Below are 17,287 nucleotides of genomic sequence, written 5' to 3' on the forward strand. Positions count from 1 at the left end.
GATCAATGGAACGCTGATTAGTGACGATGACATTACAATCTATTGGGAATGACACCCATACAAGCGTTGTACTCAGATTTTACTCCCAACATAGTGAGAAATACACATATAAACAATAGACTAAATGTGGGCTGATTATGATGGGTGACAACGAGGAGATTCTGGATCTATCTCCCAAGGGCGGACGAGTACCTGACGTTTCCATGGTCTTGGTGGAACTATTACATAATCCATGAACTTTATGCCTCGCTATGACACTCTCCACTGTGGTATCGTCAAAACTGTACGTTTCAATAAAGTTGCATCCATCGTCATCAATGGAACGTGTCCATTGGATAGGTTTCTGAGGTCTAAAGACGTGTCCTTCCTTTCAGATGATGTTTTTCTACCTCTTTGAGAGGAGCAGGTTACGACAGCATACATACTGTAGACCCGTCCTCCAGCCTCTACTGTTGGCAGCTGATAATGGCCTATATGAATAGAAGTGCCACGCCCATGCATGCCAGCATGATGGGACTACTCTTTTCTCCTGATGCCTGTGTGAAACCTGGTTTCCAATTGATGATAAAGGAAGTGTAACTAACATGACCTGAAGTATCTGTAACTATGACCTACTGTCACTTGCTCATTCAAATCACACAAACACACACACACACACCTGTTTTCTCTTTAGACACATCGGCCAAGCATGTGTTTTGCCTTTAAATCTTCACTCTCTCCTGCAGTGTTCCCCTATAGGTGTGCTCTTCCATACAACAACATGGACACGGATGTTAACCAGCACTCACTGTCAGGACAGAATGTCAAGTGGTTATCTTGAGAACACAGAGAGGCCCTCCTGCCCCTGGTTCTGGGTTATTATTAGCCTACTGACGCAAGCGCCTTCCCCACGTCAGGGAAACCATGAATATGTTGACAATAAGCTGCTCAGGTCAACGATACCCCATGATGATGCCAACCTCTCCTGTTGTTGGCTCAACTTGGTTAGTCTCATCAGGGCCCCTCATATTCATACGCTTCGAGAGGGAGACTGGTTGAGGGAGACTGGTGGAGGGAGACTGGTAGAGGGAGACTGGTAGAGGTAGACTGGTAGAGGGAGACTGGTAAGGGGGGCTGGTAGGGAGAGACTGACACCTTCCACAAACAAGCAAGCATGCGCGCACACTGAGACACTTCATTATAGCAGGGGTTATAACAGGGGTTACAGCAGGGGTTATAACAGGGGTTATAACAGCCGTTATTAAAGTGGGGTCTGCGGACTGCAGGGGGTCCGTGGCCAGATCCCAAAATATATGTATTTTTACATTGATTAACAACAACAGATGTAACTAATTTTCGCTAAGGGATCAATGGAATAAGTTTAGAAGGTGCAATACAATGTAATATTATTAATCTACAATTGATGTTCTTAATAACCCTGGACCTGGAGGCTAACTGGGATATTGGCATTCCACCAATTATCCACATTTTTTCTTGTATTCCCAAAAATGTTTTGTTTTTTAACATAGATTCACTGTAATTTAAGTTTTAAAACTGCAACGGTTTATCTCTGCCTCATGGAAAAATGTATAGAATTGCAGGATATTAGCTTTAAACCTGTAACAACAAAATATCTCTCTGCCCCATGACAAAATAGTGTAGAATTTAAGGAAATTAGCTATGTCAAGAGCCGGGCCTTTAACATTTTACTGCAGTGGGCTAAATCAGGGTCACACAGAGTGTTTCTTGGTAGCCTTAAAAACTTATTAGGGCTAGCGGGACACCTGTTGACAACTTCCGGTGAAATTGTAGGACGCGCGATTCAAATAAATAATCATAACGATTATGGATATTAAACATTTAGGTACATACAAGTGTCTTATATCGGTTAAAAACTTAAAGTCTTGTTCATCTAACTGCATTGTCCGTTTTACAGTAGGATTTACAGCGAAAACATGCCATTGTTTGAGGACGGTGCCCCAAATCAAAATATTTTTCAACCAGGCTTCATGAAATCACAAATAGCGATTAAATATTCACCTATTCTTTGAAGATCTTCCTCTAACTTGCAATCCAAAGGTTCCCAGCTACAACATAGATGGTCGTTTTGTTAGATAAAATCCTTCTTTATATTCCAAAAAGTCAGTTTAGTTGGTGGCATCGATTTGAGTAATCCACTCGTTCAACATGCAGAGAAAGGAATCCAAAAAGCTACCGCTAAACTTTGTTAAAAGAAGTCAAAATACGTTTCTATTAAATCCTCAGGTACCCTAAAATGTCATTAAACCATAATATTTCATACGGAAAGAAGTATGTTCGCACAGACTGATTTCCAACTCTGACTCCCAATACTAAAACTCAAAATTCTTCCTCGTTTGGGAAGAAACAAGCCTGAAACCTTGAACAAAGACTGTTGACATCTAGTGGAAGCCATAGGAATTGCAATCTGGAAGCTGGATTTGGATATGACCCTACACTTTCCATTGGAAGAGCATGGGCTCTCAAAAAATAAATATTCTGGGTGGTTTTTCTTTGGATTGTCACCTACCATATCTATTGTGTTATAGTCTCACACATTATTTTAAATTTTTACAAACATAAAAGTGTTTTCTACCCAATGGTACTAATTATATGCATATCCTGGCTTCTGGGCCTGAGTAACAGGTAGTTTACTTTGGGAACATCAGTCAGGCGGAAATTCAGAAAATAGGACCCTAGCCCGTTAAACAAATCTACTTTGCAACAAAAGTATACACCTCACACACATGGTTATGGGCTTAAAATGTACTACATTTTGAGTTTACATCCCAATATTACACTTTATATACATCACAGAATATTGTATTATAACAAAACCTTTTGATATAGAAACACCTGTTTATGAAATTATAAAATTATGAAAAATATCATTAATAACATTCAACCCATGAGGCCACTACATCATTTGACTGCAGGAAGGAGCTACAATGTTCCTTCCAAGGGCCTGAGACTTGGTTCATCAGTCCATGCACTGCCAATGTCATGAAGTAAAACTCCTTTAACAAACTCAAGTACTGATGATGGGTCCTTGATTAATTTACTATCACAAAAGGTCCCCGGATCCAAAAAGTTTGAGAAGCACTGAATTATACTGTAGAGTGTGAGGTTGACGGCTGGTCAGGGCAGTTTTTAAAAGTGTGAATGATAGGTTACCAATAAAGACATAATGGAGATACAGATTACACTGTAACAGAAACAAATACTTCTAATCTTTTACGCTGGTGTGACGTTTTGATAAACATGTAAATCTCTCTAGGACAAGGTGACATTTATCAATATACTCACCTGTATTTAACCCCAACAAATGAAACGTTAATTAGCTGCTCATGTGGCTATCATAAATAACTACAAAGGCCACGTTGATCTGGAGGAGACTGACGAATTGAGGCAAAGGTAAGAATCTCTGGATTAACTATCTAATGTTAGCTAAATATAGTAATGAATCATTTGGCTACATTTATTTTAATGGACAATTCAGGGATTTGTAGTTTTGCATGATGTCTACTTTGATGCTAAATAGCCTTTTTGAATCTAAGAGTAAATAGAGACACATATATTGATACAAGTCACATTGTCGGAGAGAGATTTACATGGCTATCAAAACGTCACGCCAGGGTAAACCCATAGGAAACACAGCCCTTATTTCAAGTGTTTCTAAAATCCCCTATGGGAAGAATGAACTGTGGAAAACGATTGGAACCATTTCCCTGTTTGACCACTAAGTGTAATGGGTATTATGGCAGCTCCAATGTGGTATCCTATGAAGTATCCTATGAAAGCAGCAGACTAGCCTCTACTGACGCAAGGGAAGTGGGTGTGTGCGCATGGCCTCTTGTAGTCTTCTGTATGTTGAGGTATTCATAAACCTCCCGCACAACCAATCAGGACGTTTATGTTAATCCCATTTTCTTTAAACCCGTCAATATGCTCCCAACTGGATTACAGTTAGAAGTGTTTCACAGTCACAGCGCAGGAGAATTTTGGAGATGACAAACGGTTTAGTTTACCGATCTATGTTTTATATGTGCAGAACTCTCGGACCTTTAGCCTAGATTGTTTTGAAACGTATGTTCTAAGTGACATCTGAGAAACGCAACTAGGGCGATTTTGTATGATTTATTGAAGATTTCAAGTTTCATTCCAACTTCAAAAGAAACACCTATTTTGGGAATTGCTTCGGTACTGTCCATAATAGCCTACATCCACCAACACTACCGAAGATTTCACTACCTTTCCCCGTCCCATCATGTCCTTCGGGGATGAGTCGGAGCAGAGTCGGCGGTTGTGTGTGTTGTCTTGGGAGCAGGTGCAGAGGTTGGACTCTATTCTCGGAGAGAGCGTCCCTATTCACGGACGCGGAAACTTCCCGACGCTTTCCGTACAGCCTCGGCAGATAGTCCAGGTGAGATAACGGCTTTGGTCTGGGGAGTTCTGGACCACAATCAGTCCGATAATGAGGGACGATGCTTTTCTCTAGCCTACTTCCAAACTCATCACATATAGCCTAACTGTTTTTTTTATTTTTAATAGTTCAATATTTATTTAATTCAGTCTCATCATAAATTGCTTTAGTGAATGAATAGCCAACTCAGGAATGTGTGTGAAAGATTTTTTTTAAACACGCTCGCACGCACTCACGCTTGCACACTTTAACGCACATAGGCTACACACGCATACGCACTGTACAGTTGAATTTGAGAAGTAAGTAGAGTCAGGAAGGCGGTGTATTTTGGGAACATTCCAAGTCTAACCATGTCGTATTTATGTAATAGCATAATAATAGCACATTTTTCAGTGCTGTGGATGAGGATAAAAAGCTCCAATATTCTTCAAATATTCAGATACCATCTGTGAATATGCTTCTGTGCCTGTCCTTTTGGCATGCTCATACAATGTATTTTTTACAAAGTCTACTAAAGGTATTGGAATATCCACCCATTGCATTGAATCATGACTCGTGAATCCTGTTATTTACATTCACTTTAACAGACAGGAGGAGATCTCAAGGAACAGATGATCTAATGGTTTAACTGACATTTTCCACATTCTCATTTCAATCCTTCTGCGACCAGAGTCATTTCATTGGTCTTACAAAACGATACAACTTTTACACATAGAGGGAGAGAAAGTAAGGTACTGTATATTGAATTACAATTGGGCAGAGTGTAGAGGAATTGAGAATGGAAAAGTTTCCTCTTGTCTCGTGTAGCTTTCATTAATGAAATGTAGGCCTGTGATCTGTATTGGTAGGTCAGACCTATGTGAGGATGTATGCTGTATCCATGTTGTTCTCGTAGAAAACACCCAGGCTGGAAAAGTCCCCAGGAGGCTCTGGCTGGCCATCCAGTCCCATACCACTGGCAGTAAGCAATAGTACACATCTTCAGTGACGTTTTCCCTTCCTCTCTCTCTCCTGCCTGGAAAACCAACTGATCCAACCCAGGACCAAAATATTTTTTCCCCTTGCGGCCAGAAATATGTGTTCTTCGAGGTGTTCCACAGGGCTCTCAATAGGGGGTGTTTATTGAAAAACTGTCATCTAGATAACATCTATTTATGGTGTGGCTCCATATTGTTGCGTGTGTGCGTGCGCAGTGTCACCGTTGCTGATTTAGTGCAGTGGATTGTGGGTAGATAAGCCCACAATGGGTTGACAGTCCTGAGGAACTTCACAATAGGCCTCCACACACACACATACACACACATTGTAGAATAATAGTAAACACATCAAAACTATAAAATAACACATATGGAATCATGTTGTAACCAAAAAAGTGTTAAACAAGTCTAAAAATATTTTATATTTGAGATTCCTCATAGCAGCCACCCTTTACCATGATGACAGCTTTGCACACTCTTGGCATTCTCTCAACCAGCTTCATGAGGTAGTTACCTGGATGCATTTAAATTAATTAGCAGGTGTGCCTTGTCAAAAGTTAATTTGTGGGGGCCTCCCGGGTGGTGCAGTGGTCTAGGGCACTGCATCGCAGCGCTAGCTGTCCACCAGGGACTCTGGGTTTGCGCCCAGGCTCTGTCCCAGGTCTGTGGGGCGACGCACAATTGGCCTAGCGTCGTCCGGGTTAGGGAGGGCTTGGATATCCTTGTCTCATCGCGCACCAGCGACTCCTGTGGCGGGCCGGGCGCAGTGCACACTAACCAAGGTCGCCAGGTGCACTGTGTTTCCTCCGACACATTGGTGCGGCTGGCTTGGATGCGTGCTGTGTTAAGAAGGAGTACAGCTTGGTTGGGTTGTGTTTCGGAGGACGCATGGCTTTTGACCTTCTTCCGAGCCCGTACGGGAGTTGTAGCGATGAGACAAGATAGTAATTACTAACAATTGGATACCACGAAATTGAGGAGAAAAGGGGGTAAAATATATATATATTTTTTAAATGTAAAAGGTCATTTGTATTTGAGCCAATCAGTTGTGTTATGACAAGGTAGAGGTGATATACAAAAGATAGCCCTATTTGGTAAAAGATCAAGTCCAAATAATTCCATTATTACTTCAAGGCATGAAGGTCAATCAATCCGTAAAATTTCAAGAACTTTGAAAGTTTCTTGAAGTGCAGTCGCAAAAACCATCAAGCATGAAACTGGCTCTCATGAAACTGGCTCTCATGAGGACCGCCACAGGAAAGGAAGACCCAAAGTTACCTCTGCTGCAGAGGATAAGTTCATTAGTTAAAAGCCTCAGAAATTGCAACCCAAATACATTTTTCACAGACACATCTCAACATCAACTGTTCAGAGTAGATTGTGTGAATCAGACCTTCATGGTTGAATTTCTGCAAAGAAACCACTACTAAAAGACAACAATAACAAAAAGAGACTTGCTTGCGCCAAGAAACATGAGCAATGGACATTAGACCGGTGGAAATCCGTCCTTTAGTCTGATGAGTCCAAATTTGAGATTTTTGGTTGCAACCGCTGTGTCTTTGTGAGACGCAGAGTAGGTGAACGGATGAACTCCACATGTGTAGTTCCCACTGTGACGCATGAAAGAGGAGGTGTGATGGTGTGGGGGTGCTTTGCTGGTGGCACTGTCTGTGATTTATTTAGAATTCAAGGCACACAACCAGCATGGCATCCACAGCATTCTGCGCTTAGTGGGACTGTGATTTGTTTTTCAACAGGACAATGACCCAACACACCTCCAGGCTGTGTAAGGGCTATTCGACCAAGAAGGAGAGTGATGGAGTGCTGTATCAGATGATCTAGCCTTCGCAATCACCCGACCTCAAACCAATTGAGATGATTAGGGATGAGTTAGACGGCAGAGTGAAGGAAAGCCAGCCAACAAGTGCTCAGCATATGTGGGAACTCCTATAAGACCTCCTGTAAAAGCATTCCAGGTGAAGCTGGTTGAGAGAATGCCCAGATTGTGCAAAGCTGTCATCAAGGCAAAGGGTGGCTACTTTGAAGAATTTCAAATATAAAATATATTTCGATTTTTTTAACACTTTTTTGGTTACTACATGATTCTATATGTGTTATTTCAGAGTTTTGATTGTCTTTACTATCATTAAACAATGTTGAAAATAGTACAAATAAAGAAAAACCCTTGAATGAGTAGGTCCAAACTTTTGACTAGTACTGTACATCAAAAACATGGTTTTCATGTGTTTGATGCCATTCCATTTCCTCCGTTCCGGATATTATTATGAGCCGTCCTCCTCTTAGCAACCTCCTGTGACACACATACACACACATACACACACACCTACACACTACCCAGTAGGCCTACCCAGTGGTGTTATACAGCCGAGATTACATATCCAGACGTTGAATGTTTATTAGTGTGTCAGATCAGATCAGATATTACTTCATGTTAACAGTAGGGTGGAAGGGTGGAAGTAGAGCTATGGGGGCTAATCTGTTTTACTTGGCTTGGCCAGTCAAGGAAAGGGAACACACTTTTTCCAGGTTTGCTCATATCAAATTCAGGGTGTAGATTCTAGAATAGAGTAGAACACAGTAAGGGCAAAGCCTGAGGCAGATGTTGTCCTATGTTTTTGTTTTGTTCCTGCTCTCATTTCACCATAGTGAGTTTACTTGAAGTGAGCTCTTCTTTCCTGGGTGGGGGCGATGGCTTCCATTTCTGGGGCAGGATAAGGAAACTAGATTAGCTAGTTGGTCACACCAGTAACAGGGGCCTAGGTGGGTCAGGACTCTTGACAAGGTTGGCATGATGTCAGTGTGGTAAGAGTAGACCCAAAGCACTCACACACTCACACACACACCACAATACTATCCCAGTCACCTGGTTCTGTTGTGGGCCCTGCCAGATTGTAAGCCAACTCCTCTTTCGGTCTATTGTTGGTGAGACTGATTGACACAATGACACCAAACGTCTCCATTAACATAGTTTGGTCTTACATTACAGTGTATAGCTCTGTTAGACCTCTACATATAGGTGTGTGCTTTCCTGTTGCTGGCTTTCAAGGAGGCAATTGTGGTGAAATGCCAGCTGAACTCAACATTGGCCCATAAAATGAAATGGTATGCCTGACTAGTTTTTCTTCTTCAAATCTCTCTCTCTCTCTCTCTCTCTCTCTCTCTCTCTCTCTCTCCCACTCTCTCACTCTCTCACACTCTCTCTCTCTCTCTTCCTCTCTCTTCTCTCTCTAGAATGTAGTCTCTTTAATTAAGTAGTTTTCGAATCTGGACTATTCTAGTTGTATGATAATATATACTGTATCATCTGTCTAGTTTTATGATAATAAATACTGTATCATCTGTCTAGTTATATGATACATAATTCTGTATCACCAGTCTAGTTTTATGATAATAAATAATGTATCATCATTCTAGTTATATGATAAATAATTCTGTATCACCAGTCTAGTTTTATGATAGTAAATACTGTATCATCATTCTAGTTATATGATAAATAATTCTGTATCACCAGTCTAGTTTTATGATAATAAATACTGTATCATCATTCTAGTTATATGATAAATAATTCTGTATCACCAGTCTAGTTTTATGATAGTAAATACTGTATCATCAGCCTAGTTTTATGATAATAGATACTGTATCACCAGTCTAGTTTTATGAAAATAAGTAGTGTATCACCAGTGTCGTTTTATGATAATAAATACTGTATCAATAGTCTAGTTATATGGTAATAAATACTGTATCAATAGTCTAGTTTTATGGTAATAAATACTGTATCAATAGTCTAGTTTTATGGTAATAAATACTGTATCAATAGTCTAGTTTTATGATAATAAATACTGTATCAATAGTCTAGTTTTATGATAATAAATAGTGTATCACCAGTGTAGTTTTATGATAATAAATACTGTAGCAACAGTCTAGTTTTATGGTAATAAATACTGTAGCAACAGTCTAGTTTTATGGTAATAAATACTGTAGCAACGGTCTAGTTTTTTGATAACAAATACTGTATCAATAGTCTAGTTTTATGACAATAAATACTGTATCAACAGTCTAGTTTTATGGTAATAAATACTGTATCAACAGTCTAGTTTTATGACAATAAATACTGTAGCAACGGTCTAGTTTTATGACAATAAATACTGTAGCAACAGTCTAGTTTTATGATAACAAATACTGTATCAATAGTCTAGTTTTATGACAATAAATACTGTATCAACAGTCTAGTTTTATGATAACAAATACTGTATCAATAGTCTAGTTTTATGACAATAAATACTGTATTAACAGTCTAGTTTTATGATAACAAATACTGTATCAATAGTCTAGTTTTATGACAATAAATACTGTATCAACAGTCTAGTTTTATGGTAATAAATACTGTATCAACAGTCTAGTGTTGTGGTAATACATACTGTATACCAGTCTAGTTTTATGATAATAAATACTGATACCAGTCTAGATTTATGGATGAATACTGTATCATGTGTCTAATTTATTGAATGAATACTGTATCACCAGTCTAGTTTTATGAATGAATGCTGTACCATTTCTAGTGTAGTTTAATGGCTGGTTCAGGTGCCGTGACCACCCACAGCAAGGCAACTCATTCACCTCTGAGGAAAAACCCATAATTTGTTCCTGTTATCCTACTGACTGAGTATAATATGACTGGGCTGTCTTTGCCTTCTGGGCTGACTGGACCGGATGCCAGGGTCATAGACTACTAAACATCTCATTAATTTACTGATGCCATATACTTGGCTTGGCTGGGTCTTTCTGTGACTCTCTGTCCAGGCCAGGCAGTGCTCTAACTGGAGTTTAGAGGACCATAGGGTTTAGCTGGCTAACGGCTGTTTCTGAGACTGTTTTCTCACTGAAATAATATAACACATTCAGTTCAGTTCCAAATGGCACCCTATTCCCTATATAGTGCACTACTTTTTACCATGGCGCTCTAGTCAAAGTAGTGCACTACATAGGGAACAGGGTGCTATTTAGGCTACTGCCAGACTGAGGTAAATTACATTCTAGAGGAAACCCTCCAGACTGGAGTAGGAATGCAAAGAGACCGTATGTAACGCCTCGCCAAGACATTGTCAACGCCACCGTCTGGTCAGTTTGTGGTTTTTTACAAGTCTACTACTCCTGTTCGCTGGTCGAGAGGAAATGTTCCGCTCAACTTCACCAGGTGCTTGTTGCGTAATGCAGGAATGGAATGGCCTACTTTTGGAGAGTAGGTGGAAGAAGGGGGATACTTCTTATTTTGGGAGACCCTTTTGTGTTTTAAGACATTATAAGGCTGTCTTTCAGGTTGACCTATTCCATTCAGTTAGACCTACTTGTCCTTGTAAAATATAAAACAGCCCATTTAAGGAAAATACATCCTCCTCATCATTTGTTTCAGGCTAGCAGTATGTATGACTATCTGAATGGTCTCATCATGGGTTGATACCCTCTGCCCAACCCTATATTTAGTAAGGCAGTTCTTACTGTTTATTATACTGAATATAAAAATAAACAACAAAAATATAAATGCAACATGCAACAATTACAAATATTTGACTGAGTTACAGTTAAGGAAATCAGTCAATTGAAATACATTAATTTAGGCACTAATCTATGGATTTCACGTGACTGGGATATGCATCTGTTGGTCACAGATACCTTTTTTTTTAAAGTAGGGGCGTAGATCAGAAAACCAGTCTGTATCTGGTGTCACCACCATTTGCCTCATGCAGCGCGACACACCTCCTTTACATAGAGTTGATCAGGCTGTTGATTGTGGACTGTGGAATGTTGTCCCACTCCTCTTCAATGGCTGCACAAAGTTGCTGGATATTAGTGGGAACTGTAACATGCTGTCGTACACGTTGATCCAGAGCATCCCAAACATGCTCAATGGTTGACATGTCTGGTGAGTATGCATGGAATGCATGGAAGAACTGGGACAATTTCAGCTTCCAGGAATTGTGTACAGATCCTTGCGATATGGGACTGTACATTTTCATGCTGAAACATGAGGTGATGGTGACAGATGAATGGCACAAAAATGGGCCTCAGGATCTCATCACGGTATTTCTGTGCGCTCAAATTCCCATTGATAAATTGCCATTGTGTTCATGGTCCGTAGCTTATGTCTGCCCATACCAAAAACCCACCGCCACCATGGGGTACTCTGTTCATAATGTTGACATAAGCAAACCGCTCGCCTACACAATGCCATACAAGTGGTCTGAGGTTGGAGGTGGCTTATGGTAGAGAAATGAACATTCAATTATCTTTCAAAAGCTCTGGTGCACATCCCTGCACTCAGCATGCCAAATGCACGCTCCCTCAAAACTTGAGAAACCTCTGGCAATGTGTTGTGTGACAAAACTGCACATTTTAGAGTGGCCTTTTATTGTCCCCAGCACAAGGTGCCCCTGTGTAATGATTATGCTGTTTAATCAGCTTCTTGATATGCCAAACCTGTCAGGTGGATGGATTATCTTGGCAAAGGAGAAATGCTCACTAACAGGGATGTAACAAATTTGTGCAGAAAATTTGAGAGAAATAAGCTTATTGTGCATTTTGAGAATTTCTGGGATCTTTTATTTCAGCTCATGAAACATGGGACCAACAGTTTACATGTTGCTTTTATATTTTGGTTTAGTGTATAATTAGTACTGCTCTTAGCTTAGTTCAACCTAATTCCAATAGACATACATATTTATTTGTATTCATTGAACCATACAGTAAATTCCTATATATGCAACGTTGATTATTCCACAAGGACTATGGGAATTGATTCATATATATTCTGGTTTTCACAGAATATTCAGGATGTTTTTAATATTCTGAATGTTTTTATTAGTGACCATCTGTCCAGAGGGTATCATCTGTCTAGAGGTTTACCAATAGAAACGGATTGCTTTTGTCATTGGAACACAACACAGATGTGCACAGCAGGGCTCCTTAAAGTGCTTTTATTGGAAAAATCAATTCTCTGTTATTTCCACCCCTAAAAAGGACTGGCTTTGAAAATCAACATTCTTTAAAGGAGGTTACAATTAAGGCCTGAAAAGATGCAATAGTTTGGGAAGAGAAGGAGCCCAACACACATATTATGCATGTCTCAATTTGTCTGTTTGTTTTTAGGTTGGTAGGCAGGAGGCCGTTACCTAAATTCATGAATGGGGATCTAGCTACATAAGTCAGGCAGCAGAGACTTGGCAGGATACTCTCCTTTCCTAGCATAGTGGTGAAGCCAACATAACCTAATTCCTCAGACACAGCTTTGTGTGTGTGAGTGTGTCTATGCGTGTGGGTGTATGTGCATGCGTGCGTGTGTTTTGCGAATCAAAAGTACATGCTCCCCTTTGGGCACAGATGCCAATTCAACGTCTACTCCACGTTGGTTCAACATGATTTCATTGAAATGAGGTGGAAACAACATTGATTCAACCAGTTTGTGTCCAGTGGGTCAGGAAACATTCCTATCCTGAGCTGGTTAAAACCATATTTCACTGTGGGTGGTGACTCATACAGATATCCATTTTTTAATGAAATGTTGGCACTGTAGCAAAGTTGTGGACAACAACTGCATGAAAGAGGTATTTTGATAGTAGGGAAAGTGGATAGATTATGTTGTAATGTCTGTCTTAGGCTTAACTTGCGAACTTGATCCGACCTGGAAGGGATTGTGTGAATGTGTACGTATACAGACTAGATACCTGGTTGAAAACTTGGATCAGTGTCTGGATAAATATACCAAGTGTGTGTACTTGGTAACCATGGTCATGCCTGTTAAGGATTGTCCCAGTTTCTTGATTTCCTCTTTGGAGAGCTGGAACAGTCAGGAAGCTTGAAATATCTCAGCTGCCTTTTCTTAGCTTCAGCAGTTTCCCTTAACTCCAGGATCCACCCCTGACGGTTCTGTTCTGTGACCCAATAAGCTCGTGACCAGAGTTTTTATAAGTTCACAACCCAACCCCATTTGTCTACGTCACACAGATTTGTATGTTTTCTTCTAGATAATCTTCAGGTCAGCTGGAGTTCCTCCTGAAGTTAGAGACAAAAATACAAGCCCTGGCTTGCTGTTTCCCACAGAGAAATCTCTGATTCTCCATGCATAACTAAGGGGACTTTAGGTCCACCGGATCTTCATTCAGCTGAGCTACAGTAACTCTGTATTGTGGGCTTTTTACAAGCTAGAGACTATATGTAGGACAAGGGACTTTAAAGTAGCTGGCAAGCATAGGGGATATTATTGTCCAGTCAGAGGGTTTTAATTTCTTCAGTGTCATCTCTCTGGATAAGAGAAAGAGAGATATTTGTATTTTTTATGAAAATAAGGAGTTCATGATCAAATTAAAAGGCTGTGCATTGGAAAAACAAAAATTAAGGATTACATTTGTTATTTAATGTTGTTGCTTGTCATTATTTGGGTCATTCCACCAATTCAGTGTCTATTAAGAAGTGTAACTTGATTCTGTTTTAGCATTCTGTCATAATGAGCACATGTTCAGGAACATGTTTTCCCATCTCAAGAGGTTCAATTTAAAAAATGACAATAGTAAAGTAGCAGGGTTGACTGTAACAGGATTCCATCATAAATCAGCCATGAATCCCCTCATGACAGGGGGAATGGAAGCTTGTTGTTTACAACTGGGAGTGGCAATTGAATGCAAGCTTCACAAAAACTCAATTAAATTGATAAAACATTTCTAGCCTGTCTATCTATAGGTAAAAGGCTTGACGTGTTGTACTCAACCCGCTCAGTTTTCCACCACAAAATACCAGAAGATTGTCCAAAAGAGTAGAACCAGCTATTAGATGTTCAATATTTCTTGTGAAAAAAATATTTAAAAAGGAGTAGCTTCACCATATTAAAATGATAGTTCAGTTCACTTAACGGAGCTGACCTTCAAATGAGGGACAGATGTAAATGAGTCACCAATCACATGAAATAAATAATAATCTTCAGAAATGACTTTGTCAAAGCAACAAAATAACAATGTTGGTGAAACTTGGAGACATTTTTGGATTTAGTGGGTTGAAATCTTCCTAGAACTGACATGGTGTTGATGAAGGGACATGTCAAAATGTTGAATTCTATTTTTAGAAAGAATTTATTGACTTCTCAGTCTGGTATAAGGAACTTCATTTAATATAACAGGCTTTTCAAATTCAATATTGGTTCACAATTTCTACTTAAAATATCAAATGGATAATGGAGTCCCTCTCTATTCTCATCCACACAACAAATTATTGTATGGTATTATTTTGTCTTTACTGTTACGAACATTGGCTGAAAGCTAGGTGAACCATTCCTTGATTGAAATGGAAATATTACCATTTCAAAAGAAGAGGCATTGACCATTATAGCAACGTTTCGACTTGCAGTGGCATGTTATCTCTCTATCACACAGATGTCAAACTCATTCCATGGAGGGCTGTCTGCAGGTTTTCACTCCTCGCTTGTACTTGATTGATCAATTAAGGCCACTGATTAGGTAGGAACTTCCCTCACCTGTTGTCTAGGTCTTAGTTGGACACAAAATGAAAGGAAATGCCCAAAACCAGCAGACACTCGGTCCTCCAGGAATGACCTGCTTTCAATTGCAAGAAAACAAATGACTAAAAAACGTATTTGATTGGAAAAGAAAATCGACAATAAAGTGTCTTTCTAATAGTATCTCTCAGATCACTCACCCATGTCTCTGTCTCTCCTGTGCAGGTGGTTCGGGCGCGACTGCAGGAGCGTGGTGTGGTGGTCCGAGATGTGAAGCTGAACGGTTCAGCAGCCAGTTATGTGCTCCACCAGGACACGGGCCTGGGCTACAAGGACTTGGACCTCATCTTCGGCCTGAACCTGACTGATGACAATACCTTTCGTGTGGTCAAAGACGTGGTCCTGGACAGCCTGGTGGACTTCCTACCTCCGGGGCTCAGCCGTGTCTCGCCCATGACCCTCAAAGAGGCCTACGTCCAGAAGCTGGTGAAGGTGTGCAACGACACAGACCGCTGGAGCCTGATCTCCCTCTCCAACAACACGGGGAAGAACGTGGAGCTGAAGTTTGTGGAATCCCTCCGAAGGCAGTTTGAGTTCAGCGTGGACTCGTTCCAGATCGGCCTGGACTCACTGCTGCTGTTCGACCGCTGCTCAGAGACGGCCATGTCCATGTCTGAGAGCTTCCACCCCACTGTGGTCGGAGAGAGCATGTACGGGGACTTCCAGGAGGCCCTGGGACACCTCCGCACCAGGACCATAGCCACACGCAGCCCCGAGGAGATCCGGGGCGGAGGACTGCTGAAGTACTGCCACCTGCTAGTGCGGGGATTTAAACCGGACTCAGAGGCTCAGATGAAGCTTCTGCAGCGCTATATGTGCTCACGCTTCTTCATCGACTTCCCGGACATTGGCGAACAGCAGCGGAAGCTGGAGGCGTATCTCCAGAACCACTTCAATGGCATGGAGGACAAGCGCTACGACTGCCTGGTGACGCTGCGGCATGTGGTGGATGAGAGCACCGTGTGCCTGATGGGACACGAGCGCCGCCAGTCACTGGCACTGATCTCGGCACTGGCGCTACGGGCCATGGCAGAGCAGAACGCCATCCCGGCCCTGGCTAACATCACCTGTTACTACCAGCCGGCGCCTTATGTCAGAGACGTCAACTTCAGTAACTACTACATAGCGAGGGTCCAGTCGCCCATGAGTAGCTCTTACAGTAACTCTTACCACAGGACATGGCTGCCTTGTAGCTAAATGAGGTGGATCAGTGCAGCGTAAGGGGACTATGTTTTTTTTAAGCTTCTAGTTTCCCAAATGGTAGCCTATTCCCTACGTAGTGCACTACTTTATATTACCAGGAAACTATATAGGGAATAGGGTGCCATTGTAGACGCACCCTCTGTCTTATAGTAACGTGAGCTGAGCAGTTCGATAGAGTGCTTTGCTCAGTCCACCTGTAGCTTCTTGTGAGAGACTTGAGGACAACGTCCACTGAGGACCAAAAAAAGGAAAAATTGTATTGTATCTTTTTGCCAAATCTTCAGTTGCAACCCATCCCACTAAATTATAACAATGAATACTGCTGTAAATCTGATTTGAGCCGTTGTTACGATGTTTGTTCTTTTCTGTTCTGAAGCGTTGGCTTCTTTTGATATATGTACGATGAAGACTGGTGGTCTATTTTGATGTGTGTAGAATGGTTGAAATGTGACGGAAGAACTTTTCAGCTTCCCAGTCTTGATAGGGGACTTGAAGTATATTTGGATCCATGAAAGGAAATGTAAATAAGAAACCAGGAAGCTGTATTCTGTTCTGACTGTGGTTTTAAATGGCCTTTTCCTTAAAAACGTAAGGACCAAAGAATTCAGTTCTTGTGTAGCGTGAAGAAAATAAAACAGACTTTTGTGATTCTAAGTGCCTGAAAAACCAACCGACATCTTATAGTATTTTGATCTGTAAATGAAATAACTGTATTTGAATCTATTTCACCCAGGTTACTGTACATTTCTATATCCAGGGTCAGGGTATTTCCTTTTCAAATAATAAAACTTTTAAATGGAAACATTGGTATGATTTCTTTCTTTCTCAGTCTACACATTCCTAATGGTTTCAGGAATATGTTGTATATGTACTGGATGTACACTATATATACAAAGGTATGTTGACACCCCTTCAAGTTAGTGGATTCTGCTATTTCAGCCCCACCCGTTGCTGACAGGTGTATAAAATCGAGCACACAGCCATGCAATCTCCATAGACAAAGATTAGCAGCAGAATGTCCTTACTGAAGAGCTCAGTGACTTTCAACATGGCACCGTCATAGGATGCTACATTTCCAGCAAGTCTGTTCATAAAATTTCTGCCCTG

The 17,287-nt window shown here is 40.8% G+C and overlaps 1 protein-coding gene across 1 annotated transcript; it reads left to right on the forward strand.

Moving 5' to 3' along the window:
* The first annotated feature begins 3,890 nt into the window (after window positions 1–3,890).
* On the forward strand, window positions 3,891–16,982 carry LOC115131461 (terminal nucleotidyltransferase 5A-like). Its single transcript, XM_029663207.2, has 2 exons — window positions 3,891–4,420; window positions 15,143–16,982. The coding sequence occupies exons 1-2, from the start codon at window positions 4,265–4,267 to the stop codon at window positions 16,172–16,174; spliced, it is 1,188 nt and encodes a 395-aa protein (XP_029519067.1). The 5' UTR covers window positions 3,891–4,264; the 3' UTR covers window positions 16,175–16,982.
* The last annotated feature ends 305 nt before the right edge of the window (window positions 16,983–17,287 follow it).

The sequence above is a fragment of the Oncorhynchus nerka genome, linkage group LG7, assembly GCF_034236695.1.
Source record: "Oncorhynchus nerka isolate Pitt River linkage group LG7, Oner_Uvic_2.0, whole genome shotgun sequence".
Taxonomy (NCBI): domain Eukaryota; kingdom Metazoa; phylum Chordata; class Actinopteri; order Salmoniformes; family Salmonidae; genus Oncorhynchus; species Oncorhynchus nerka.